This window comes from Hippoglossus stenolepis, chromosome 5, assembly GCF_022539355.2.
Source record: "Hippoglossus stenolepis isolate QCI-W04-F060 chromosome 5, HSTE1.2, whole genome shotgun sequence".
Lineage (NCBI taxonomy): Eukaryota > Metazoa > Chordata > Actinopteri > Pleuronectiformes > Pleuronectidae > Hippoglossus > Hippoglossus stenolepis.
In genome coordinates, this window is record NC_061487.1 from 17,738,141 (window position 1) to 17,766,069 (window position 27,929).

Below are 27,929 nucleotides of genomic sequence, written 5' to 3' on the forward strand. Positions count from 1 at the left end.
TGTTTCAGCAAATCTCCTGTTTCTCCAACACAGAAGGGCTGGGCTGCTAAATTATGAGTAAGAAATCAATTCCCAGGTTTAGCTCAACTCAAACACGTGTTCTCCGCTCGGGCACTTCCTGAGTATCATGCAGCTGTTTGTGTAACATCCCATTTTTTTTTCTCCTTTCCTACGCTCGAACATGAGAATAAATAACTGAAACCTGGGTTGGTGTGCTGGTATTGATCAACCCTCTTCTGATGTAGCGCCGAGTTTGATTTACGGACCTATAGAGGATAAAGAATTCATGCTCATCCAGGCATTTATACTCTGCCTCCCCCTCCACTCCACTGTCTTATGTATTTCCAGTGCTGGTAGCCAGTCAGACATCTAATGCATGCTTGCCACTGCCTTTGACAAAGAAATGAATGTGATTTGAAGCTGATGTGAAAAATGTATGAATCCATTAAATTGTGAATACCCAGAAGTCCATGAATCAAAATGGAACTTTGGGCTGAAGTGTAGCGATGGAACAAACGCGGCGTGACGGATCACAGAAAATCCGAAGTAACAAGTGACAGTAACAAACAATAGGTTAATAGATCATCTTACCTGCTGTACATGTTGCATAAACCTACACATGAAAGTACGGGTGTCAGCCATGCCTATGTGAACCAATCATAGATTATGTTTTAACTTGAAAATCATGAGGATATCCTCAAAATAAATGAGACAAAAAATGAAAAGTGTTAACCTTCCTTTCACATGCGTAATTGTGTGAGATGGCACGGACAAAGACACACAGTATAACAGTATCTGACACCTTTTGTAAAAGTGATACTCCGCTGGAAGAATTAATTTCATAGCTGACTTGTTTCGTGTTTTCATGTCTGCTCCAACCGGTGCTGTAAATTCAGTTCCTTTTTTAAGGGCCAGTGAGATAAATGAATTCGAGCAAATCTCCAACAAACGAATGAATACAAGCTGTTTTAAAGGACGGAATGTGAATATATGACGAAGGTTTTTGTGAAACAGCATTTGATGGACACTCATACCTGCTGTACGGCTCCATGTGGGATTAATCAGGGAGGTTTCACTCATGAGGCCACTCATTTTAAGTCATTTACAAAGTATTAGTGTTTTACAAGATGCTTTGGAGGATGTTTCTGAAAATGTCACAGAGGGTGAACAATCTGCTTAATACTTTTAATTAGCTCCGTCATATTCAGTAAATCCTCACCTTGCCCGTGTTGTCTTGGCAGCTGCAACATCTGTTGGTGCCTCGCCGCCTCGAGCAGCGTCTGTAAAAGCAGCTTTGAGTCTGGAGCCCCTGACTGATTCGCCGGTAGGCTGCCATGTGCATCTCTTATCTCATACTGTGGCGGGGAGGTTACACATGTTGTCTTAATCAAAATATTCCAGTTTAATAAAGGTTCTACTTTCCACATTCAAATAAAAACATTAGGTCCAATGCAGCTTATTAGACAGAGCCAGAGAGAGACAGATTAATTATCAGGGTGGGAATATTGATCTGACAAAGAGATGAGTTTCAGCTCAGCCTCCTCAGTCCAGTGGAATATAGATGATTTTACTGGTTGCTTACTTCATTAAATACAAGTCCTTGAATTCGGTATATCCATTTCTCTCAGCTATAAAAATCTCCCGGGATCTCCTGCATTACAACTGGTATAAAGGAATCCACGCTACTACCCCTGACACTGGAGCTCCATGCATTCATATTTCATCCTCCTCTATTTATAGTGAATCTGATCCTCGAGTGAAACCGCAGCCTCTCGCATGTATTCAGATACAGCTATTTGTGTCTAATGCCACTCTTTATGATTCCCGCTCCTCCTGGTTTCCCCGGCCTGGCAGAGCCAGGGCACTGCACCGGATGTGTTGCTCCTCCGCTAAGCGAGCCGCTTGTTGTTTCCCAGCCCCGGCCAGCTGCTGAGGCTGCCACTGCAGTGCAAAGGTCAGAGAGTGATGTAATGAGAGAGAGACGCAGGGATGTAGAAATGGATTAGAGGCGAGCGCAGCCCCCTCATGCAGGAACATAAATGTAGTGATTACACCCAGATTAATGACACAGCACTCGCTGCGTCACGCGCACGCTCACACGCCCGTGGCCTGTGCATCCCTTTAACTGGACATGAAGTTTTGAGCTAAATTGCATAGATTTTTAGACCCAGTTCAAAAAAGTGAAAATTCACGACACCTCATTACTCATTTAAACCTTTCGGACACGTTCGCTCTCATCATATCTTAGGGCATCTGTCTCGCTTGCATCGGGCACCTGCCTGTCCCACTTCTCCTGGGAGACTTTGCTGGATTATGCAGCAGCAACAGAATTCAAAGACCTGTCTGTCCCAAAGGAGGCAAAACGCACATCACACACACACACACACACACACACACACACACACACACACACACACACACACACACACACACACACACACACACACACACACCTCCTGTTCCTCTGTTCTTTCTCTCGTTCTTTCTCCTTTTTCAAATCACCTCACACATCCTTCTCTCTCTCTCTCTCTCTCTCTCTCTCTCTCTCTCTCTCTCACCGCCTCCCTCTGCCTCCCTTGCCTGTCAGTGGTGAGGGAAGCCAGACGATCTACGCCTCCCATCTTTCTCACCGTCCTCTCTAATCCTCTTGTGTGTTGTGAGGTATAAGCTTTGGAGAACCACATGGGATGATGGGTAGTCTGCGTCTTTTGTGCAGTGCAAACACCTCCCATCGATCATGGAGTGACACTCACTCCAGAATCATATCGAGTGAATTGATTTATTTCTAGTAGCTTCAGTCGGTGTCACACATGCTTTTGTTAACCATGCATAAGACCAAAAAGTGAAGCTCTTGCACGCTAACACATGGCTTAATAGACACATGCACACAAAATTACATTTCGCAGGGTTCAGTCCAACCTCTCCCGGTGCTGCTTATTTAATGTGCTGACTGCTGAGGGTGAATACTGTACCTCAGCCACAGCTGTGTCAGCGAGATAACACATAATACATGTTGACACGCCGCTTGTGTGAACAGTTTATTGACGTCTATATTATTCCGGGTTCCTTTATTTATTCAGGGTTTCATCTCTATCTGTGTACGTTGTCTTCATGTTTATTGGTGACGAATATACTGTTGACTTCCAAACTGCAGTCCCCTTTTGTCCTAACCTGCATGCGGGGCCGGTTTAGTGCCTGTGTCCGTACTGATAGTGCTTCCTCTGTGCTTATCGGGGCAGTTATCAGGTGGAAGGGATCATTTCTGATGTTTAACCTTCACATGGAGCACCTTTTTCTTTTTTTCTTTTTACAAAATCTAAAGATAAAAACAAAGATATTCTCTGTCTGACCATAAATAATAAATGAAATGAAATAATAGATTGAGCAAATCCAACAAAGTAATTGTTATTGAAAATGTTAGAGACGTGGCAGTGCAAACAGAGCTCTGTAATGAGGACCTAAATGAAGGCTGAGGAGCTGAATCCAGAATAATTCACTTCATAGGGGCTTTAATCTCCAGTTTACAGGTCAGGATGACGGAATATTAAAGAAGGTGTTCATATGGTGAATCTGAAATTAACAGTATGAAAGCGGGAGACATTTTGCCACGGGGCCGTGTATGAGGTGAGCTTTGCATTCCATTGATTACACTTAATTTAAAAAATGAGACAGTGACTGAAAGAGAGACGGGAGAGGAATCTTTTCAAACCTAATGGGCGTTCATCCCTCTTTACATAGACTTAGCCATTAATGCAAACACAAAGAAAAGTCGTAAAAAACATGTATACACACACACACACACACACTGTGCACACTAACATGGTGGAGTGTGAGTCTCTGTAGAAGCTTGCCTGTCCTCTAACGTTCATTTCCCTCTGCCTCTCTTCATCCCTCTCTGACATTCTCACTTGTTGTAATAAAGCGTTCTGGTGCACTGGCTCCTGATGGAAACGCCGCTGTATGGGGACAACAAAGGCGGCAGAGAAAAGGGAACTGGTGCAAATGGAGGGGAAGGATAAGCACTGTCATGTTCTGACAATTACAGAAGCGTGTAGAGCAGGCTATTTACTGCCGTGCCCTTTGACCTTTTGATCCCTTTGAAGAATGATGGGTTTTGAGGATCAAGCTCCGTTTCTGCGTCTGTTCCCGAAGCTGCTCAGATGGAATCTGTTGGTGGGGTCGGAAACTCAACCCAGCAGGCAAATGCCAGACTTCAGACCCAGAAGAAAACTCTTTTTGAGCATAAGTAAGAGGACAGTGTGTTAGCATACATTAGAGTGTGATATATGAGTGTCCACGGGGACCGAGGGCCGGAGAGTCCCAGGGGCCACGGTGACAGTGTTCAAACTTGACTGAGAGAGAGAGAGAGGGAGGGAGGGAGAGAGAGCTTTGATGAAGATGAAGCTGAGCTGGTTCAGAGCCTGTTGCTATGGTAGCCATGTGGAATAAATCAGCAGCGTGAATCCCATTCTCAAATGCCTTCAGCACCCCACTGACTCAGGTAGACCTCGACAGAATGTGAATGAGTGTGGCGTCCCCGTGAGCAGCTCACTGTGAGAAAAAAATATCTTCACAGGTTTTTATTCTGTATCTCAGTAACACCTCATTTAACATTTATATAAACACTGGATAAATGCCTTCTTACATATTATAATGTAATCTCTATGCTGATGGACCATGTGTTTGTTCAGGTATTTGTCAATTCCTCTAGTCGGCAACTGATTATGTGCTAGTTATCTGACCAGACAATCAGTTTGTTCAGACAGGGACAGACTGTATTTACCATTAACTCCTGTCTGACAATGTGCTACATCTCTTTAGTTTAACCTTTTATTTCTTTACTTCAGAAAGTCCTTAAATGCATATTTGCCCCATTTAGAGAACTGTAATGACTGTCCCAGATTACCCAAAGTCTGCTGTCCCACATTATAAATCATATTTGATAAAGTGGGACACCTAAACATTTTTTAAAAAAGAACAAAACTAAAACATATTTTAAACAGCTCAATGCATATTGAGTTGCTTGAATACATCACAAACATAATTTGATAACAATTAGGATCTTTGTCTTAGTTCTGACAGATTTGTATCCTTAACGTTAACCTTGTCATGCATTTCCAAGGGAGAGCTTCTGATCAGCGTTGCCGGATGGGAAATGTTGAAGTATCGTACCAGAAGCTAAAGATTATCGTATTTTGAGGAAAATTATCGTAGCCGACCAGAGTAGGGGTGGGATGCTCAATACCGACATTTTTAAGCTGTGTCGAGATTCGGAAGTGATTTAGTTTACAGAAACGATCCTTTTCAAGACACGTTAATCATCTCAACCATAACTGGCTGAAAAGACGTCATGTGAGAAGAGATGCGTAAAAACAGACGTTGAGGTTCATCTTCACGTCCATCATCATAACATGCATGATTTTCTGGAAAGACGTCATGTGAGAAGAGATACGTAAAAACACACATGATCCATTATTTACTATCTAGATTACAATTGATAATTCGTTATTCGTTATTGATCGTACATCGTACAGAGGACAAAGTGATCGAACAAATACGATAATTACAACACTGCTTCTGATTGACACTTACCCCACCCCTTTTCTGTGACATCACCCCCATGAAGTCATGTGATTTCAGTCACATGATATCCATGCTAACCTCTAGTAAAAGTCCTTTCACTAGATTTTGTTAGAACAGTAAATAAACAGACTGAGGCTTGGGCATCCCACATTACCCAAATGTGAAACATGAATAAAGAAACTTGGATTTACATATAAAGGTGACTTGACCAATACTCAAAGTGTCGCACACGCTCACTCTTTCCACACCCAACTGAAAATCTATAGCAAGGTGTGGAATGATAATGAGCTATAAATGTCAGACTCTTCCATAAAAGCTTATAAATGCCCAAAAAAAGGACACAATGGTCATGTTATCTGTATTTCATCAGCACGTGTCTCATTCCAAGACTTGAAGATCCAAACCTTTTTATTGTTTTCTCACCTGGAGTGAAAAAAAGAAAGTATGGAACACATCTCACTTTATATTTTTAAGTGACTTCTACATACTGCATATTATTGTTAGGTTGGGTTCTCGGGATCCAAAATGCAGAAATGACAGGCAGGCAGGTTCAGTGGAGAATATTTGATTTTAATTAACAGGCTTACTGAATCTCTGCGGCAGACTGGCAGGCAAACAGAAAGTCTGAATTCTAATAGTACAAAAATGGAAAAACTGCAGAAACGAGAAAGAAGACGATCAAAAGCACAACATAGTAAACATAGAGACAAACCAACAGAGGAAATCACAGCAAGGCAAAACATGTAAAGTAAAACATCCAGACACACAAGGTAAGAAATATCAAAATAAAAGAGAAATAATAATTTAAGTTTGGGGGGAAATGAAGGAAAAAGTCCCATTTAAAGTCCTGTGTAGGGGCAGATCATGACTTATAATGGTCCCTCTCTTTTTTACCCTACTCCACTTTATTGGCTCAGTCTCTTAATGTGTCTGTGTGTGTGCATTTACATGTGTGTGTGTGTGTGTGTGTCTGTAGGTGTGGTGTTCTATGTTATTATGTCAAGAGTATATGTTGCCGTTAGTTATGGCTAAACCACCGAGGTGACACCAGGAGAAGATGGTCCATCCTTTTTACTGCCATGTCAGACACAACAAGTCAATTCAGATCTTTGACATTCAAGGACATTGATGAGGGACGATACAAGGTCAAAAACCAAGCAGTTATTTTTTTACCATATAAGAATACAGTAAAGTCAATGTAATATAAAGTGACACAATTAAGAGATAAATAAGGCACAAAAACATGACAAGACGTGATCCTCCAGGTTATTATCGGCATAACCACAACTGCGTCATCATCTTGTCTGACGTTTTTTTCTGTCATCTCGACGTTGACTGAACGTTCGTGAGGCTGACTCATCAGTTTCGCTGATGACATGCTTCGATGGTCACCCTGGCATTTACTTCTCCTTCTTCCTCCGAGGGAAATGTGCTGTTCGCGGTGGTCATTATGAATCCCATCTGCAACACTGGTCCACACAAACAAAAGGGGGGCGGGAACGAAGGGAGAGCAAAGGGTGATGGATGGAAGAAGGAAGAGCCAGTGTGGAGAGATGACTTTCTGAACCCAGTTATTAGTCACCAGATGCGCAGGCAAAAACAACCCCTGAATTTTAGATAAATACAATATACAATACGCAAAGAAGTGTTTGGTACATTTGATCACAATTGTAGATGTAAATAAAATAGACCCAAAAAAATAAAAATAACAACAATATTATACACTTTTCATCTACTGTAACAGGTTTTACAAGTGCTTAAATAGTCATTATTTTTCATCGAAGGCATAATTATAAGTAAAACATGCCTATCACTTAATAGTGGCATTGCGACATCTTTCTGTGTGCATAGTTTACACACACCACACACGTTGCAGTATCATAAAGCTCAAAGCATTTTTCACTGTACAAAAAAAACCCAACACTATATTTTCCAGTTTATGACATTTAAACAGCTACAGAACTCAGTAAAAACAAAGAGAAATAAGTTATACCAAAATAAAAATAAAAAGATTAAAAGGCAATTGTTTTCAATACAGTTTTTCTCTCATAATAGATACAGTAAGAGTTTGTCATATTTCGCTGTTGACTGAGAGGTGGAGCGGGGGTGGAGCGGGGGTGGAGCGGAGGTGGAGCGGAGGTTTGGCGGAGCGATGTCGGGGGTTGGGACAGTCCACTGGAGCCGATGCATTATGTTCTGTCTCTTCAGATCAGACGCAACGCAGCTTTAACATTCATCCATAGCTGATGTCCATCTGTTTTTACTGAGCGAGTCAGTTCCCACCAAACAAAAAAGGCAATATTTTGTTTTAAATAAGTGGAAACAACCCACTCGAAGTATTGAAAGATAAATGAGGCCACGCGAGCTTGACAATGTGCTACTGTTGTTTTTTGTTTTTGCTTTTGTTGAAGCAAAGTGAAAATCTTTTACACGGTGTAAACAATGTGAGTCTGACCTTTAGACTGAGTGTGTGTTTGTGTGTGTGTGTGTGTGTATGCTTGTGTGTTTGTGTGTTTGTGTGTGTGTGTGTGTGTGTGTGTGTGCAGCCAGTCTCTGTTCTCCTCAGTTGTCCAAAGTGTGCCTGGGCGCTCGGTTGGAGTTCTCCTCCCCCCTCTCTTTCCGTCTCTTCTCGCCACCTGGAGCAGCATACTTCTTTTTGGTCTTTTTACGTTTTTTATCGGTGCACCACACTTTCTCACAGTACTCTGCGACTCTCTGGGCATCCCCGTAGCCAATCAGCTGGAGAAACTCCTTGTACCACTGCCTGGAGTGGCGGCCTGGAGCAGAGGCTGTAACCAGCACCTTGGGGCCGATGCTGGGGTCCAGTGGGGGGTCAGGGGAGGAGTGGCACGGTGCTGCAGCTTTCTCCCCCTCCTCGCCGCTCGCCCTGTGGATCGTCTGCTCGACCCTCTCCCCTCTGAGCACGTGCAGAGTGACACGTAATAAAGTGTTCACGTATCCGTGCTCCACGGTCTGGCAAACGTACACGCCGGCATCGGAGCTTCTCACGTGTAAGAACAGCAGCCCGTGGGAGATCACGATAACCCGCTCATCACCCCGAACCTACGTGGAGGAAAAATGAAAGTACGTTTTTTTTCCTACTCAATGATTGGAGCCATTTTTCAAGTCTAGTGATTCAGGCGGCCGCTGCATTTACTCTTCTCTCAGGAAGGAATTTTAATTAAAAAACCTGCAGAACTAGTTAAGGATAAATCAATGGACATGGTTGTCCATGAAGAGTGCACTCAATATATTGGCTTAAAGTTTGGCCGGGGTTTGTCTACGTGGATGCTGGATGTTCTCCCTGTGTCTGTGTGGGTAGATGATGGATGGATGGAACGATATCTCTTTCCAGAGACATTTTCCCCATATTAGTCACAAAAATGTCATTATGTAATTTAATTTTACTAATTAATTTGTGCATTGATCTTATTTTTCGAGTGATACAAATGAAATTTCCTTCAGCTCAATTGCACTGAGGTGTTGAAGATGAACCACAACACCGTATACACAGCTAAACATCAACAAGCGTTTTATACTCGTACCTATATTTCGTCATTAATATTTATTGTGATTGTCTTGTCTGTAAGTCTATTCTTGGCTGGAGCAACTAATGAATCCCAATTTCCCCCCCGGATCAATTAGCAATTTGTAATTTGTAATTTCTGATCACCTCACCTCTATTGTGTTGCTTTCTTTTACTGGTGTATTGTATCTTAACATGTCTGTTTATTGTGTAATGTAAATATATTTACTATGTTTACATGTGTTATTTGTGTTGCATGCATTGCTGCGTCTAACTCACCTCACGTCTCTCTTCTCCATTCTGGAAGAACCAGAGCACTTTGGCCTGAAGTGATCGAGGGACACACTCCAGTAAAGTGCTGTTGCTCTGGACACCATACACCAGCTTCTCCTCAGATCCTTCTCCTACACACACACACACACACACACACACACACACACACACACACACACACACACACACACACACACACACACACACACACACACACACACACACACACACACACACACACACACATTATATAAGGTAGGAAATGCCATGTGCTTCTATTAAACACAGTGCATTGTTGTACTGCCACAGTCGAGGGGTGCTAACCTCCATCCCCTGCAACAATCTTCACAGGCTATTAGGTCTAGTGCCTCTGGAGAATAGCATCATTTTGTTGCTTTTATACAGTATTCCTTTGACAATTTTGTGATACTAGTAAACACACAAGTGTACACCTGCACACACACACGCAAATACACACACACACACCGCACAGTCATTTTATACCCTCACCATCAATTTGCAGCCCATTGCACAGCTGGACGGCGTTTCCATGGCGAACATCCTGCCGCCTGAATCGTCTGCTGAGATGGGAGAGAGGGAGGCAAAGGGAGAGTGATTTTGAACACGTGATGAAAGAGATGGCTGAAAGGAAAGAGAGGAAGAAAGCAAATAGGGAGAAAGAGGATAAATACAGGAGGGGAAGGTGATCAAGTGCATACTGATACACAGCACTTGGCAGCCATGGCTACCAGGGCCGGTGATAATGACTTGATTAAGCAGCCTCAGAGCACCGTGACATCCGTCGGGGGGCGAGATGATGTGATGGAACTGCACCGTTTAACAGCTGATCGTCTCACACACACACACACACACACACACACACACACACACACACACACACACACACACACACACACACACACACACACACACACACACACACCACACACACACATCTGCAGGAAAAAAAAAAACTGTGTACTGTTACCTCTTGGTGTGGACTCCAGCGGGGTACAACCGGGAACAGGTGAGACCATCCCAGGCACAGTAGGGGTCTCTGGCCAGACAGCAGTCAGCACACTCAGAGCCATAGAGGTCACACTGATGCAGTCTGACCTGGGCCACACCGACCTCCGACCCCACGTACAGCTGTTGCTGTTAGTTATTGAATAAAAAGCGTCAGAAATGTATATATATTACAGTCACATGTAGGCTACAGTGCATCTAAATGAATTATAGATTAAAATAATGCAATATGCTGCAATGTTATCATCTTGTGGCTGAACAACAGAACTGCAGGAGTGAACAGTGGAGATTCAGACGCTCCTCTTACCCTTTTAGATGATATTATGATCTCTCGTATTGCTGCCGACTCCTGCGAATAGGAACGATTTTATGTCGTTAAAAAATGAAGTTTAATCAGTGGTTTTTCATACGGTATAAGAACACAGTTCTTTGTCTTTTCCAGCTTCCTCTCATGCTCCTATTCATCCCAAACCAGTACTTAATTAAAACGCAGATAAATGCAGCCACTGCGTGCAGACTAATTTTCAAAAGTGACTGATCTGTGAAGCATTGATATGTTCAAATCACGCTGAAGATCTCTCAGCAAGCCTGGCTGCACAATCACCCTCTGATGCTTGAACGGAAGCAAATCAGCAATCAGTATTCTGCAAAAGAGTCACTCAGGCTGTGTAGAACCAGCAGCAATGAATGTAATATGCATGCAATGAAATGCAGGGCTTGCTTGGCTGCAAAGTCGACTTTCCTTTCACAGTCGGTACCTAAAAATAGAGTTGCCTACCTTGAAAACTTGCAGCTCCTCCAGCAGCACCTCCTCCATAGTGTCTGTGTCTTTGTTGTAGATGGTGATAACTTTCAACACCACTGAGTCGTCTAACGGAAATAAGGCAGTAATGTCACGCTGATGCTTTCGACAAAAGTTTTACAGGGAAATCTGAAGAAGTATTCTTTATTTTCAACATAATCTATAAATTTCAAGTTCAAAAACTGACGTAGACGTGTTTCTCTGACACTCTTCTCTGTGTGGATCTTAGTGCAACATTGTGTAACATTCAGGTAAGTTTTAATATCTCATTTTGCAAAGAATTATCTACGGCATTCTTGTGTGTACCGGTGCCGATGTACAGAACGTGGTAGTTTCCATCCTGGGCCTGGACTCTGTCCACGGCGATCTGGGTCAGTTTCCTCCTGCCCGGCTCCGTCTGTAGCAGCACAGGCTGATGGTGCTGGGGCAGGACGGGACGATACATCACAGGATGAGAACGCACAAACCGCAAAACCTCATCAGGAAACTCCTTGGAGCTGGAGAAGCCACCGCCATTGACTTTACTGGCACACTGGTAAAAAGAGGGTATTGGAAGAGATAGAGAGGAAAAGGAGGAGTGGGGACAGAGACAGAGGTGGGTCATAAATTGTGTCAGCCTTATGTAGAGTGTAGAAAAAGATGCTTGGTCTGGCTCACAGATTCTGCACTAGCTGAAGTAGTAACAGTCCTGTCACTCTCCACAGCTGCTCTACATGCTCTCAGCTATGGCTGGAAAATGAGGCCAAAAATGTATATCAAGATTTTAATAAATTCACAAGAATCAATATCGATAATTATCAAGATAAATGTCACATTATCATTTCTTTTAAGTTTAAAGACTGATTCCTACTCCTGAGTGAAGGTCAAAAATGATATTGCCGTAATTATTGATATTGTTTTATTGCCCAGTCCCTTTGAAAGGTCATCTATTATCGACACAATGTAGTTTGCTGTGTTGCCTAATGCTGGTCCATCAGGGAATGAAGTCCCATATTAAAAGTAGCAAACTCACAGATCCAGGTCGAGGGTAGGGGACTCTGTCCTCGTAAGGGCTCCAGCGATGCTCAGGTCTCTCTCTGTAGGCGAAGGGGCCGTTGAAGGCTGCTCTGATGTCGTCCATGCTGTACACGCACACAGCGTAGCCCTTGAACACCGCACTGCAAGATAAGGTTTCATTTGGGATTTGATGGATGACAAAGTTGTGGCTGTGAAATGAAAAAACACTGATGTCATCTGCAGCTCACCTTGTTGTGCTGAAGAGGCCAAAGATTTCTGGGTTTTTCCCGTCCTTGTTCTTGAGAACAAACACGTCCTCTGAAAACACAACATGCGGAATTTAGCCTCATGTTATTACACGTTTTTTCACTCTAATCGTACTGGCTGTCCCGCTTGAGGAAACAACTTTTGAAATGAAAAATGTTTTGCTTTAACACAGGCTGCCACTGCTGCAGGTTCAGACACACAATGCAACGAAAAGCCTTAATGCCATATGTTGAGCATAACAAATTGAAAATTCAACATTCACTAAATACAAAAAACGTCCTCGTGGCCATACCGAGATCATCAAAGTGCGTGTCGATGCCATTTGGTCCAGCCACAGAGCAGATGAGACGTGTTTTCAGGAAGGAGCTCCATCTATTCACCAGCATCCTCTGTCCTCCCACGTCGTTCTGAGAGATGAAGGCAGAACCAGATTATGAGTGTTCTGTCAGTCCCTCGGCCGCATTATACCCTGAGATGTTTCTACAGCATCTGCACTCTCACCGCACAGACTCGCCCCACTCGGGTGTAAACCGCCTTGTTGTGTCCCTCGGCATCCGCCTCTCGCTCGGTGAAGAAGAAGTAAACTTTGTCATCGTTGCTGTCGTCGTTGTCGGGAATAACTGCTGAGCCCACAAATTTAGGTTCTGTAGCAGGAGCAAATTCAAACAAAAGGCCTGAGGTCAAACATCAAGTCAGTTTGAATGTACTCTCTTTGTATTTGTTTCATAGCAGGGATTTCTTGAGGAGAATTGAATGTGTGACAAAAATAAATAGATTAAATAGATTCGATTTATTCATGTGAACAAATTTTTGATCAAACTATGATTAAACTACTAGATTTGAACAAATGTAAAAAAAAATTGAAAGTGAACGGCACCACTATTTTGATGTTTGTCACCAGATCTACTGTATCTGTTTGCACTCCCTTGCATTTAAAGCGAGATGTGATCATTTGTCGTGTAATGCACACCGACCGCTGAGCTGCTGCCTGTCGTCCCTCTCAGTGCGTGTGTAGGTCTGGTTGTTCAGTCGACACAAGGCTCCATCGTTCTCCCAGTAGTCTGTGTACAGGCCAATATACAGCTCCCCTCCTAATGCACACACACACACAGACACACAACACAAACACAATCAAGAATAGACAAACAATCAAAAGTACAACCTACTTTATTTGTGATTAAAATACTACTATTAGAGATGGCCACAAGAGGGCAGTGCTGACTCGTTAGAGGTCAACAAAGTCTGCAAACCTCTTCATTGTTGGCAATCAGGTGTTTTTAGAGGAATGAAAACAGCTGTGAGGCATTTCAGCCTCACAGCTGTGCTTCTAGCTCTTACTGGAGAGTGTGGACGTGCAGGGACTTTTGGGGTCGTACGGGCAGCGTCCTCTGCCGCTCGTAACACTGTCCTCTTCAAGAGCAAACCGCCTGTCCTGAGAACAACACAGACACGCACAAGGTTATTGCATGCAAGTATGCATTAACATTATCTAAATGGCTTTTAACAATATCCGAACGAACCTGCAGGATGTGATTTGTGGGAAAGAGAGACAGGGAAATTAAAGAGGATCAGACAAGTGATGGATGAGAGGGAGGACAGGAGACAAATGAGAGGAGGAGGAGTGATAGATTACCGAAGGAGTCTGAGTGTGTTTTAACAGCTCCGCTCCGCTCTCATATCATACTGAGTTCACTACGTCCTCTGATCTCGCTGGCCCACAGCAATTGGCACAACAGACACCCACACACACACCCACACACACACACACACACTGTAGAACCACAACTCTTGTTGTGGGCCACCACAGTGTTTTTAACTGTCAGAGGATCAGAGAGGAGGTTGTGTGTTGATTTATGAGAAGCCATGGAACCATGCTGTGCTTTAACGGCAGCAGCTCGGTGTATGACTGCAGCAGACGTCTGTTTCTGGGTTAAACTCATCCATCATAAAATGCGGTCTATCAAAACTAAATGAAAAATAGGTCAAATTGACCAAATCATTTATTGTTGTAAACTGATATGTGGAATTTTCAGCGTATCACATAAAATCGAATAGTTCCTGTCATTCACTGATCTGGAGAAGGTTACGCACACATTTATCTCATCACGTCTTGGTGACTGCAACTTCCTGTATATAAAGTCTCTTTGTTCACTGCAACTCATACAAAATGCTGCAGCTGGATGGCAAACTGGTGCCAAAAAAAGAGACTCACTTCATTGGCAGTCTGTCCTTTAGTAAGGGTTTTTAGAATTAAGGCTCTGTCTGGTTTAGGCCCCTCCTTACATCCCACAACTGCTCAGACGTGTTGCCTGAGATCATGAGGCAAAACTCCAAAGTGACTGTGCAAGTCATCTTAAAGCCCCCAGACGTTGGAACGCCCTACCCATGGAGATAACATATGTTAAATCACTACCCCGGTTCAAATACCTGAAAATGTTCACAACATAAAGCTGCTTTTATTTTTATAATACTTTTATAATTGGCTTCTTTATTATATATATATATATATATATATATTAAGGACAATTAAAAAAGTGCTCCATTATTGTTTCTATTACTAAAATGTCTGGGCCATTGGTGCATAAATATTTGATCTGTTAGTCATTGGTGGCTGGGTAATGACATTAATATTGTATCACTGTGTAAATATTGTGAAGCTCAGGTTTCGTGGTAATTATAGGTTAGATGTAATCTCCTAACTAAGTATGAAAATTACGTGAGGAAATCTATTAGAGAGATTAGGCTGCATAAACATAATGCAAACAGCCACAGTATTGATCCAGCTTCTCTCACTCTATGAGCATTCCAATGATGTGAGTGATGGCTGAGTGTGGTTCTTGTTTGGAAGGTGTGACCGGCCTGGTCGCTCTACTGGACAAGTGTTGGAATGTGGAGTGGAAACCCTCTCTCCCCTGCTCTCACTGAGAAGGACACGCCCCCCAGACCCGACCAGGGGCCTGCAGCTCCGTGTGGCCGCTCCCTGGCCCCAGACAACTCCCTAGGTTTGTCAAAAAATATGAAAATGAATAAATGTGTAGTTTGCTTATCCTTTTAAAGGCAAGGGGGGCTGGAACCCATCTCAGCTGACACTTGCAGTGCTGAAATATGGAGACAAACCATTCACGCTCACACTCACACCTATGGGGGAGTGACGCCAATTAACGCGAATGAGTTTGGTCTGTGGGAGGAAGTACCCTAAGAAATCCCACCCAGACACAATGAGAACATGCAAACTCCACATAGAATGACTCCAGCCGTGGGATGTGAGGCGACAGTGCTACCCACTGCACCACCGTGCCACCCGCCCCCCAAAACTGAAATAGTGGAGAAAATGTATAAAATGTCTCGTAAAGACGGCCACAAACAACAAATTGAAGACAAACTCAACTCCAGTATAATCGACTGCCCAAAATGAGACATGGGATGTGAACAATAATGAGCAAACAATCCTGCTATAGGTCATTGGAATGGAAATACCAAGTGATAATAAATAGTTTACCTGCCGTAAGTTATGAACGCTCATTTGCTACGTTGTGTACGCATCTAGTGCTGTGGCTCAGCAGGTAGAGCTCAAGAGTTGCATCAGGAACAACACCTGGCGTGAAATACCTTTGCAATATCAAATATGCACATTGTCATTGGTCGCTAACCATCAAGGAGCAGCAGAGAAACAACAAGAGTAAAGTTGACAGGCTAAGTTAGACTAATAAGCACACACATTTTTTTTTTCTGGCCATAAAATGCACTTGAGATAGTAAAGGTTGCCGACCCCAGCCCCAGACACACAAACACCACACAAACACCTCGACAGTTCCGTATAAACCGCATTCCGAAGCACCCACAGCCAGCTGACACACACATTTGACTTGACCCCATGAAGCCCATTAGTCTTCACTGACATCACACTCCCCCCCCTGCACAGGAAGCAGCCCCTGGCCTGTTCCCTACCTGTTCACTAGTCAAGTCATGGATACAATTGTGTGTAACCATTCTTTCATCTGAGGAAAACAAAAACTCAGTGCTTTCTTTTTCACTTTCTGTCAGTATCTCCTCCTCACTTCAGTCCTTTTTGGTGTTTTACAAGGAGTCAAAGCTGTACTAACATGTCCAGGTCTTTATGACCAAAACGTCAAGAAAGCGTGAAGAAGGTTCTCGCTCTTTAAAAAGAGTGGAAGAGCACGATGTGAAATTTGGCTGACTGTGTATTTTTTGCATTTTAATATTTGTACAAGATAAACAAAAGTGACAGACAACCACCACAACATTAACACACACAGACGGGTACAGTAAATAAAGAGGAAGGTGGATTTCTCCCGTAGTTATTTGAGTTATTTATTCTATTATCAGTTGACCATAATTTCACAAAACTTGATCCCAGTTCATTTCAGAGTTGTATTTATCATCACGGATCAAATCAGCTATTCTTGTCTGTTTTTCAGTCCTTGATGCTCACAGAAAGAGCCACAAAACGTCTTTAAAGAAGGTAAAGTTGAAGGTAAAGAAAGAAACAAAAATGAGAATTCACCCCCAAAAGTACCACCTGCATATTTTGGTTATTGTTAAACTTTATTTCAGTCCTTGGGACGTACCTGTCCTGAGTGTCCCACCCTGACCAGGGTGCAGACGGGGTTAAACGCTCCTGTTCCGCAGACCAGCAGGTGGGTGTGGTTGTACCGCTGCAGGACCTTGATGTAGTTTGCACACTCGAGCTGTTGGAGGCGATGCAAGGATAAAACAGGGGGAGGGTAAAGTTGGGTGAGTAAAAGGCCGTGAGAGAGGATTTGAGGCTACACAGGGACAGACATCGGGCGGTTATTGCACCATTAATAACAATATTTCAGGTTAAAGAGAGGTTAATGTGTAGTCAGATATATAAATCAATCCATATTGACAGTATCTATCTTTACAATCTATAGTCTATGTATGACAAATGAATTATACAGTTTATACAAGTTCTAAGTCAATGGATATTATCATCTGGGAATTGTTGCCTTACCCTGCAGCCAAACTCACAATGCTCTATTGAAGTCAAATATAGAATATTAATAAAAAGTCTCTTACCTTTTCTCTGCCCTTCATCAAACACTCCTCTATCTGAGAGTCTGTGCTGGCCCACTGGATCTGAAAGACAAAACATGTTCACAATAACGTTTCAATCTAAATAAAGAAGTATTTTGGACGTGCTTAGTTAAAAGTTTGTGTCAAAGATTTGAGGAGAATATGAGGGAAATGACTGCATAGCTCAAATAATCTCACAGGGTTCTTATGCCACTACAAAACTGCTTTATACTCAGCACAGGCCCATAAACAAACACAAGCACGTCACGGGCCTACCTCTCTGTGCTGTGTGTTAACCTGGTCCAGACTGAGGGAGAACAGAGTATTCTTGGCCCCGACATACAGCCTCTCGTGGCCCTCGTCCAGCATCATGGTGTGGGGCTGAAGAGACGCCCCATGTGCCTGGAACACCCAGGTCCTGTTCAGCTGCCAGAGCTCTGCACAGACGACAACGACACACACACAGATATAAGATCACATATAAAGCAACACAAAGGCAGTTCTTGTTTGAGTATAGATAGACGGCCAAAAAGATAGATAGATAGATAGATAGATAGATAGATAGATAGATAGGTAGATAGATAGATAGATAGATAGGTAGATAGGTGGGTGAATGGATGGATGGATGGATGGATAGAGAGATCATTTAGACAGTCAACTTCTATTTTGCTGCATAAAGAAAGATTGTTATTGTTATTATTGAAAGTTGACAGCCAGATAACAAGAACAGAAAAATGCTTGGTCAGTGCTTAACTTAGATTTATCTGGCTCTCATTTCACATGCTGAATCTGAGTTTGCCTCTCGGCTGTACCGACCAGCAACGATCAAACCTGAACCAAACCCCTCCCTCAAGGGATTTCCGACTGCTCCAGGCAGTAACCTGTGTCTGCTTCCCGATTGCTTCCATTGCCAAGGGCACATTGCAACATGTTTTTGATCCCGAGCTTTCCCAAGAGAACAGAGAGGAACGACAGGTTATCCTTCCATCTCACCTCATGTGGCACCTACACCTCCTCTCCCCCGCTTCAGAGCTGCTTCTGTACGTCATTGGCTTCATCATAGACCCAGAATGCATCCTTTTTTCATCATCACTCAGAGTTTGTATTGTACAAAAGCTTGCTATCCCAGCTACCAGTACCAGTAAGCTGCTTGTCTGCTAACCCTGACCCAGCTTAACTGGGAAGACAATGACAAACCATGAAGGTTTTAGCAGATAGAAGAAGAAGGATACGAGTAACTAGGTACCACTTTCAGCTGTGAGGAAACAGAACAAGTCTCTTTATCAGCCATTAGTGTGAGATCAGCAGCCGCACCCTGTCAGTCTTGCTTTAGGTGATTTTACTTTTAAAAGAAAGCAGTGGACTGTGACAGAGCTGTCATTTTTAATATAAACTCCAACTCATCGATGCAATCACACGGCTTTGAAATTATCTTGTTCAAATCCACCGTAAAATCCATGATTTGCTCGCTCGCTCGCGCACACACACACACACACACACACACACACACACACACACACACACACACACACACACACACACACACACACACACACGTACAAACACCCCAAGTTTCACCCGCCTGATTGAACCTGACAGGCTGCTCCTCTGTACCTGCGCTCTGCGAGCTTCTGGGGAGCAGGGTTGAGGGTGAATGATTTAAGTGCAGCAACCCCAGCAGCGTGCACTTCCTCTGGGCTGCATCGGGCTAAAAGGCCTTCCATTAACACATGGCCGGGTCGGAGCCGGTGTCCTTGTAAAATAACAAAGGGGGCTCTGGTGTGTGTTCTTGAAACCTTTTGAAAGAGAGATTTAAACAGACAAGTCCCGGGGTTCATGATCAAATTTATAGCGCGGGCGGCACACGGGCTGTCTCCACTTTAGCCCGTACATGCACAAATCTTCAGAGAACCCCCTTTCTTCAGATTAATAGGGGGGGAAAACTGGTAACTCTCATCTATGTAATACTATGTCATCCTAACCTCAGATCGTGTTGAGGTGTCTCTTCATGCTGGGGGTTGCGAGGGGTAATCATGCGGTTTGTTTTTTCTAGATTCTGTGTATTCTTAGTGATACTTGAGCTCCCAAAGTGAAAGAGTTCGTCCCATTTTCCGAGATTACTCATAGCAACAGCATGCGCTGTGCGGAAGGTTTTATTTGTTTAAAATGGGATTAGGTATCCACAGAGGAGTGGGTGACATGTGTACATTTAGCTGCTATTAAGGTTTCTTTGCCGGGAGACAAGCGACTGTTTGTTTGAGAAGTGTTGGCTCACGAGCTGGTTTTGGGTGGCAGAGAGGGGATGTGGCACTGGTGCTCTGCCAGGGCTCAGACATACTTCCTGCAATTATCTAATCCACACACTCAACACGCTCTCTCTCTCTCACACACACACACACATACACTGTCTCGCTGCCTCCCCACAGTTCCCTCTGAGTTAAGCCGACATTAGATCAAGAACAGTCCTTTCAAACATTCCTTCTCCACATTTTCATCAAGTTGCTCCCGAACAATCAGTCAAATCTGCTCCCACTTATTTAAATGACAGACTCAGACGTCTTCTTAGAGTGGCCGAGTAACGAGCTTTTCACTCGTCTCTGTAAAAATGATGAGAGGCAGCTGATTTACTGTGGTGTGTTGTATGTACACACACACACACACGCTCCGTCACACACAAACACAGCTGTGTGTAGAAAACTCTACCATAATTAGCAATGGAGGAAGTGCACAAACATTTTACTGAAGTAAAAGTACAAATAAATACTCAAGTACATGTATTTAAGTACTGTATTAACTTTTCTACTTGAGTAAAATTAAGTACTTGCTTTTAAATATACTTAAAGTATTGAAAGTAAAAGTACTTAGTGAAAGCTGAGTGTAGCCTATTCCTCTAATGCATTGCTCTACTACATCATTATGGCTGAGTCTCCTCTGGATCCATTTTAGGAGTTTCTTCTTCACCAGTTATGATTAATGGACCAATTATTGCGATTGATTGATTGATTGACTTTAAAAAATATTAAAACAATGTGAACATGCAACACAATGCACTGTATCAATGTAGTACAGTAGAAAGTACAGATATCTGTTGATATATGTATAGGGGAGTAAAAGCGAAAGTATACCAGATACCCGATACATGGAAAATATACTTAAGTACAGTAACTGTAAGTAAAGGTACTTTAGTACATCCCACCACTGACCATAAACACCAGAAAGAAAGAAAGAAAGAAAGAAAGAAAGAAAGAAAGAAAGACAAACAGAAAGAAGTGATGAGAAACAATAATCAGGTTCATAATAAGGAACGTGTTGATTGCAGAGTTGGTGAGAAACACAGTTGGTGGATCTCCTGATAACACTGACACTCTGACAGATGCTTCAATGCTCTTTAAAAGGTTTGTCCTCTGTCATTACCAGTACCAGACAGATCCAACCACTGCTCAGACTGAAGAGGGGAAAGAGGGGATTTCCTTATTTCCCCTTCTCTCTCCAAGTTTTTTCCCCCCATCTGCAGCCAGCGAGGGATCCTTAGCCCCCAGCTACAGGGGGGTTTCTCCACCAGCCGACTGAGCCAGGGAGACACTCAGCCCTACTGTGATCCCACTTCAAATGGAAACTGGGAGGAAAAGGACTCCCTCTAGACAGACTTTTCATCGTCTGTCTGAGTTGTGATGAGATGCCTGAGATGATTTGGTGAAGTGAAATCCAAATGGACTTTGTGATCTCCTCTTTATGCACATATGGAAACACATTTTTTCTTATCCCAGGGAGAACAGTATGTGTTTATGGCATGTGTGTGTGTGTTTGTGCGTGTGAAGTAGCAAGCTACTTTTGATTATAGGTCTCTTTTCAGCGTGGGGGGGGGGTGTTCATGTTTAGTCAAAGAAACGGAGATGAATGCACCTTGGAGATCATAAAAACAATCCTCAGGAAACTGAAAAACACAAATTAAACTTGCTCCCATCATTTGAACTGCTGCCAGTTCCAAGCATGCATTTTATGTTAGGAATGAAACCCATGCCATACAGGCAGGCTCGTATTTCCAGAGACATAAGCCTTCACGTTCATTTGTTGAGTAATGGAATTTGTGTTGGAGCCGAAAGAAAGAATTATTGGAGTGAGTTAAAGAGGACAAGAAGAAGGAGGGAGGTTGTTCTTCCTCCCCGTGCTGCCGGGGCACTTAGTGCAGACCGGGGAGCTCTTGGGGGTGGGGTCGGGAGCTGGAGAATTGGGGTGTTATCCCATTGTCGGTGTATGGCCTTGTGGATTTGAGCCTTCTTGTGTGAGGGGGTATGATGTCACTGAGCAAAATGAAAGCCACATGGTGTATTTGAGGAGGATTAACGGAGAGAGAGGGAGAAACAGAGCAACAGAGAAAGCAAAGTGTGTTTCTCTGTTAGTATAAATCAGGAAGATACCCGAAAGGGGACAGCTTATGTTTTCTGTTCAAATCCGGTGATACACGGAGGACATAGTGCCCATGAGCAATTGCCACTATGTTCTCAGCCCTGGCTTTTAATTAAAAATGATATGAATTCTATTATACTCTATATCCTTTATTGTCATTGTTATTATTATTTGTTGTAGTTGTTGTATAGGGATTTTAATTTTTGATCAAATGTTTCTTTTTCGATTATTATGAGGAGCGACGTTAGTTTTGAGGGAGTTCAGGACTCACAGCTAAAACTTTCAATAAATGACACCTGAAACATACCCCAAACATTTGATACATTTCCCTACATTACATTTGGAATATTTGAATATGCTTTCCAAACATAACTGTGTATATAATCCTGATATTAAATCAAGGTCTGTCCCCATCAGTTCCAACATATACTCCCTCAACATCATATGAAAATCATATATGACACTGGAGCCTAAAATCATTGATGAGGCTCATTGTGTATCAATGCATAGCTTTACGTCTGGATGTCATGATTTCCCCTTGCACTTATATGTTATTTGGATGGAATATCTATAACAACTTCAGAAATTGAAATATAATGCTCGAAAAAGTTAACAAATAAACTTAATACTACATAACAATTTTATATACTTTTTGTAAATGTGTTATTCCATCTATTTCCTCTGAAGATTTATTCCAGATGAACGGATATCCTCCGAGTTCATTCTCTGTCCCCTATAGTGGAATAAAGGAAGACAAGCTTTGCTTTTAACTGCCAGCCCACAATAAACAAAATCCCCTTGGTATTTTTGTGTTTTGAAGTGCTCACTGCACTTGTCATCCTTCATCCTTCTCTTTCTCTCCCCCTCTTGTAATATCTTTTTGCGACATAGTCTCTAAAGACTGGAACAATCTTTTTTTTTTCCTTGGTGCCTGCTCTCCTTTTCCCGTCATGAAGTGAACTCATCTCCTCTCCCCGGTCTCTTTACTGGGAAAAGGTCAGAGAGGATATTAGACTTTCACCAGCTGCCTTCCCCTCTGGACATCTCATTAATGAACTCGAGAGCACAATCATAACACAATGGGAGAGAAAAGAACGCTGGGATGTACACGGATAAAATGAGAGAGAGAGAGAGAGAGAGAGAGAGAGAGAGAGAGAGAGAGGTGAGCGTAGCAGGAGGGGAGGGGGTTGAAATAATAATATTTATCTTTCCTTCGCTGGCCTAAAAGGTGTGATTTACCCAATCATCACCATAACAGTCCATTTTGCAGTGATTTAATAAAAGGCATACAAACCATCCTATGACCAGTGTGGTAAATGTTAATCATACGTCTCTGTACATGAAGACAGAGACGGAAACGTTTTTGTGACTCTTCACTTGGTGCATCAGCTTTAAAAAATCCTCTCATTTGATCCCAGACTGGCTCAACTTCAGGTCACAGCGGCCTCCCCGTCCCAACACTCAGAATAAAGTCTCCTACAGCCACATCGTTTCAAAGCTGTAAAATATATAGAGGGTTTCTTCCTGTCTGTAAAGGCAGGTCTGAAATTACAGCTCAAAAGGGGGGTTTCATACAACTCTAATTACTACCTGAGTAATCCCTGTGTTAACACGTGCATATACCTCACCTCCTTTTTTGCTTGAATCTCACAATTTCCCAGTGTGTGCTGAAAGAAAAGAAATGTCGACAGAATTGATCGACCGGTGTGTTTGCACAGCTTCATGTGGACACGTGTGTTCTCATTCATTAAGTCTTAGCGGAGGGTATGTGGCACATCAATAAGTAATGTATTTTGGCTCTTTTCTAAATGAGTACGGCTTTTAAGTAAACACGTCCTGGTCAGACGCAGAAAAAAAAGAAATTTCAATTTAAAGTCAATTTAATTACTGTGAAAGGGTCAAGTTATCTTCCAGCTGTTTGCACAATTTTAACACCTTTACTTCAATCGGACATGTCACGCCAATAATGACACGGACATGTCACGGCAATAATGACACGCCAACACGTGTAATTTACCAGGAATGTGAGAAACAGTTTTAGGACAGTTTTAAGAAAATGTTTTGCAAACAGAAGCAGAAGCACTTTAACTCTTAGATCTGTAAAGTCTTAAAAATGTTATGTGGCTGTTTTCTTCCCCTTTGGCGCAACTCTGCCAGGGCAGCTCTGAACAGGTTTTATGAGGGCAGGGTCAAAGTGTCCAAAACCAGAGTTGCTGAATTGAAATTAATTGACATGAACTGGAAGTCCCAGCGCATCCTCACCTTCAGAAATATCCACAAAGACAACTGAATTATCTCGGACTGTGCAGACATGCATGATGAAAGTGCCGCAGAGGAGTCAAAATAAGCCTAAGCCTGGCCACCTACCTGCAGCCTGCCGTGACTCTGACGCACACTCACAGCGCAACAGCTTCATTAGCAAGAGACTTGATGGTTGTCTTAAATGAAGTAGTGATTTCCCTCCACAGGCCTGAAGGTCTGAAAGAAGCTGCTGCCAAGAGCCCTGGACCATGCAGATCCAAATCTCACGGATCTGTTTCCTAGGGTACGGAACATTTCTGTGGTGAAATCATCTCCCTGCAGGACACTACTGCCTACAATAATCAAGGATTTAGGGATTGGCTCAAAGTCCAAGAAACTGAGGTGTATTATGGGCTGTGCATAGGCTTTGTGTCATTGGAAGCTGTTCAGGCAAAGATTAGCGTCATTTCTCTCCAAAGACGGTCGATTTAAGCAAAAAAAACTAAAACATTTTGGAACTGAGTTAATTGAGGGTTTAAGAAAAAGGATGACTGGGATGAAAGTGAGTCAAATGAGGAAAAAATATTCAGTGGTCCAGAAGTCTAGACAAGAAGATGGGGAATAGATGAAAGACCGAGTGAATGATAATTTCACACCATGTGTGGCTCACTTCAAAGCCTGCAGTGATCTATACTGCACTAAGGTCTTCATCGAACACATGACGTTGTGCCCAGAGGAATTCATTCCCAGAAACCAGGAGAAAGGTGATCTGTCTTTTTTTTTCTTTCTGTTTTGAGACCTTTATTGATCCCACACTTGGAATCTTCCCATCTGAGCAGAAGCAGGTTAAAAATACGTCAGGGCTGATATTATTTTCAGCCCCGCATTATCAATCTCTCGCTCAGATTAGAGGATCCAGTTTTTCCAACCTGTTTTGATACCAGATGTTATGGTAATATTTTTGTAGTCCTCAGGGTGAATAGTAGAAACCACATCCCACTCCACTCCAGCTCCCTGAACTGCATCCAAGTCATCGGCACGTGAAGAATTCACACGATTCCACCTGTGCATGCGTGTGCGTGTGTGTGTGTGTGTGTGTGTGTGTGTGTGTGTGTGTGTGTGTGTGTGTGTGTGTGTGTGTGTGTGTGTGTGTGTGTGTGTGTGTGTGTGTGTGTGTGTGTGTGTGTGTGTGTGTGTGTGTGTGTGTGTGCGTACTGTATGCATGACTCTGTGTGAATTTCAAGGAGTGTGCAAAAATCACTGGCAGAGCCCATGAGGCTTGTATTAGGAGCTAGATGGTTTTCATTCCATAATGATAGGATCCAACTGCAGTCTTTTCACAGTGCCGTGTGCTAGCCATAACATGTATCAGAGGAGAGAGAGCGAGAGAGCAAGAGAGACGTGGGATGTCAATCACAGCAACAGCTTCGCCCTCAGGCTCTAACTGAATTGCGTGATGTGTGGAAGTTTCGATCATGACAGATATTTTATGACAAAGCACATTAACACTGACCTGCTCATTTTAGCTGATGTGTGAGGTTTGATTTTTTATTACAGCCAGTAGTCCCCGTTCTTTTTGTTTTTCCTGAGCTCAACATTCAATTTCATTTGTTTTCCACTTCCCATTACTTTTCACTGGAGGCACATTTCTGTCTGACTGACAAATTTGACTGGCATAAATGGGACATTCATTAAAGCAGCAAACCTCCCTCGCAGATGCAACAGATGAACCAGACCTGTCAGCTCTCATAACAGACTCACACCTATTTATGAGTTATTGACCATCCAAATTCCACACCTATATTCAACCATGGCTAACAGGCTTATAAGGAATCGTTGCTGTAAGGACCAAAGAAACTGTGTAAGAATAAGAGTTTCACCTCCAAAGATAAAACCCTCATTATTGTCCGAGAGATACGCAGCATACCAGTGCCATCCATATCACACACTCCCACACATGTAAACAGGCATATTTTTATTTTCTCACGCAGACACATGCACAGTCTTTTTTAGGCCTCCATCATTCCACCACTATGGCCTGACAGTAAGCTGCATTGTGAAATCTCAGCCACCGTAGCCGGGGGACCAAAACAAACTACGAGGATGCTCCCTGGACGACAGCCAGTAAAAAAAAGACCTGACAAGCAGAAGTCGTGCCTCCTGAATTCCACCCTGCATGGTGACTTTTCTTGTTTTTATCTTATTTACATTATCTTATTGTATTATCTTTATTACATGGTGATGATGACCCACAACTTTATTTTACTCACTCATAGAGGATGCTTCTACCCTGACTTCACTAAATTTACAGATTGCCCATTTTTCATCACTGTGGATTTCCTTCTGCGCCGTTAAACCTCTGTTATTCTCAATCTGCACTGAAGCCACTCAACAGATTGTTTTGACTGAGGCTGCACTGATGGTTCCAGTCAGCTCAACAGAGCGTGCTGCATCAGCTGAAGGCTTCTTCGCCCCGGTGTAACACAATAGAGCATTTGGGTTGGTGCAACACAACCATCTGTTGCCAAAGTGGATTAAAGGTGATTACAAAAACACATTCTTACCTCTGTGGGAGAGCCGTATCCTTGGGTAGATGCTGTGGGCTGTGTGAGCCGTGCCCGGCAGAGCGACACACAGCAGCATCAGTGTCAGACACACGGTCCTTACGCACTCTTCCATCATTAGTGAGACACACACTCCACGCTCATCTACAGAGAAAACATGTAGGTCCACTCAGCGGGAGGCGCAAAGTCTATAGGAGGAGACAATCCCACAGGTCTATGTGAGTTCTTTGATGAGAGAGAGAGTCTCATGAGTCTACTTCGAGGCAACAATCCATTTGCTGATGATCACAACAGTGTGGCTCAACTATAGACGTGGCTCTGCAGCTCCTATACAGCCTCTGCCTTCCCCTATAGCAGTCTGCTGAGAGCTGCATCCACCCACCACCTCAGTGGACAGGCTACTGCTCTGGCTACTCTCCTTGTTTGGTCTCAGTAACCAGGGAGAAGAGAAGTCCAGTTGCTACATTCACGCCGCAGTGCCCACTGCTCTCTGTCCATATGTCAGTCCGTCTGCCTGACTGTCCGTCTGTATGCCCGAGCTCAGACGTAATAAAATATGAATAAAAAATTTAAAAAAGGAACTCAATGAATCCAGTAAAAATGTTGGAGGAGCTGATTTTCAAAACCTCAGTGTGGTTTGGTTATCGCAGGCAGGGCTGGAGCTGCTGTGTTCTTCAGGCTGCGTTCCTCCTCTTGTGTCCACTGGAACCAGTCACCCTCTGGACAGGAGCCCAGGAGAAGGCAGGAGGAGCGGGGAGAGGGGAGGAGCGGGGGGAGCCTCGTGCCTGGCGTGCAGTCTCTCTGCTCTGAGGAAGAAAGTGAAGCTCAGGCTCCCAAACTCTGCTCACGCTCCAACAGTCAGGGAGGATCCTAACCTCAGCTCAGACCTCAGTGAGTCAGTTAAGATGGTTTCTACCACAGCTACTGATCTGGGCAGAGGCCAACTGCCACAGTGTGTGTGTGTGTGTGTGTGTGTGTGTGTGTGTGTGTGTGTGTGTGTGTGTGTGAGGAAACGCCTGTGTGTGAGTGGTTGGTTAGTGTGGGGAGTGTGTATGAGCTTGATGAAAATTGCCTGCTCCTTCCTCTCAGATTGTCTTGAGGTGTCTCTCGCCCTCCCAGGCAGCTCGATTAGAGTGCTGCGTCTCTCAGACAGGCTCCGTGAGACTCTCCCTGGCTCTCCTCTAAG

At 43.3% G+C, this 27,929-nt stretch overlaps 1 protein-coding gene across 2 annotated transcripts; it reads right to left on the reverse strand.

The window, feature by feature from the left end:
- Positions 1 to 6,132: 6,132 nt before the first annotated feature.
- Positions 6,133 to 27,911, reverse strand: sema3e (sema domain, immunoglobulin domain (Ig), short basic domain, secreted, (semaphorin) 3E). 2 transcript variants are annotated; one of them, XM_035157976.2, is made up of 17 exons: positions 26,744 to 27,911; positions 17,808 to 17,968; positions 17,535 to 17,594; positions 17,063 to 17,182; positions 13,812 to 13,905; positions 13,448 to 13,564; positions 12,975 to 13,117; positions 12,766 to 12,880; positions 12,455 to 12,524; positions 12,223 to 12,367; positions 11,517 to 11,742; positions 11,187 to 11,278; positions 10,716 to 10,757; positions 10,371 to 10,537; positions 9,893 to 9,960; positions 9,389 to 9,513; positions 6,133 to 8,646 (listed from the first exon to the last, which is right to left on the reverse strand). In XM_035157976.2, the coding sequence occupies exons 1-17, from the start codon at positions 26,859 to 26,861 to the stop codon at positions 8,146 to 8,148; spliced, it is 2,364 nt and encodes a 787-aa protein (XP_035013867.1). In that variant the 5' UTR covers positions 26,862 to 27,911; the 3' UTR covers positions 6,133 to 8,145. The 2 variants fall into 2 exon arrangements, with proteins under 2 accessions (XP_035013867.1, XP_035013866.1); XM_035157975.2 differs by having other exon boundaries at positions 9,893 to 9,963; positions 26,744 to 27,706.
- Between the last annotated feature and the right edge of the window lie 18 nt (positions 27,912 to 27,929).

Coding starts and splice junctions, on each gene's coding strand:
- sema3e (XM_035157975.2), bottom strand. CDS start 26,861: ATGATGGAAGAGTGCGTAAGGACCGTGTGTCTGACACTGATGCTGCTG. Junction 13,565..13,811: donor CTGCACGTCCACACTCTCCA/GTAAGAGCTAGA, acceptor TGTGTGCATTAG/GAGGGGAGCTGTATATTGGC. Junction 9,514..9,892: donor CAATGGGCTGCAAATTGATG/GTGAGGGTATAA, acceptor GTGTGTGTGTAG/GAGAAGGATCTGAGGAGAAG.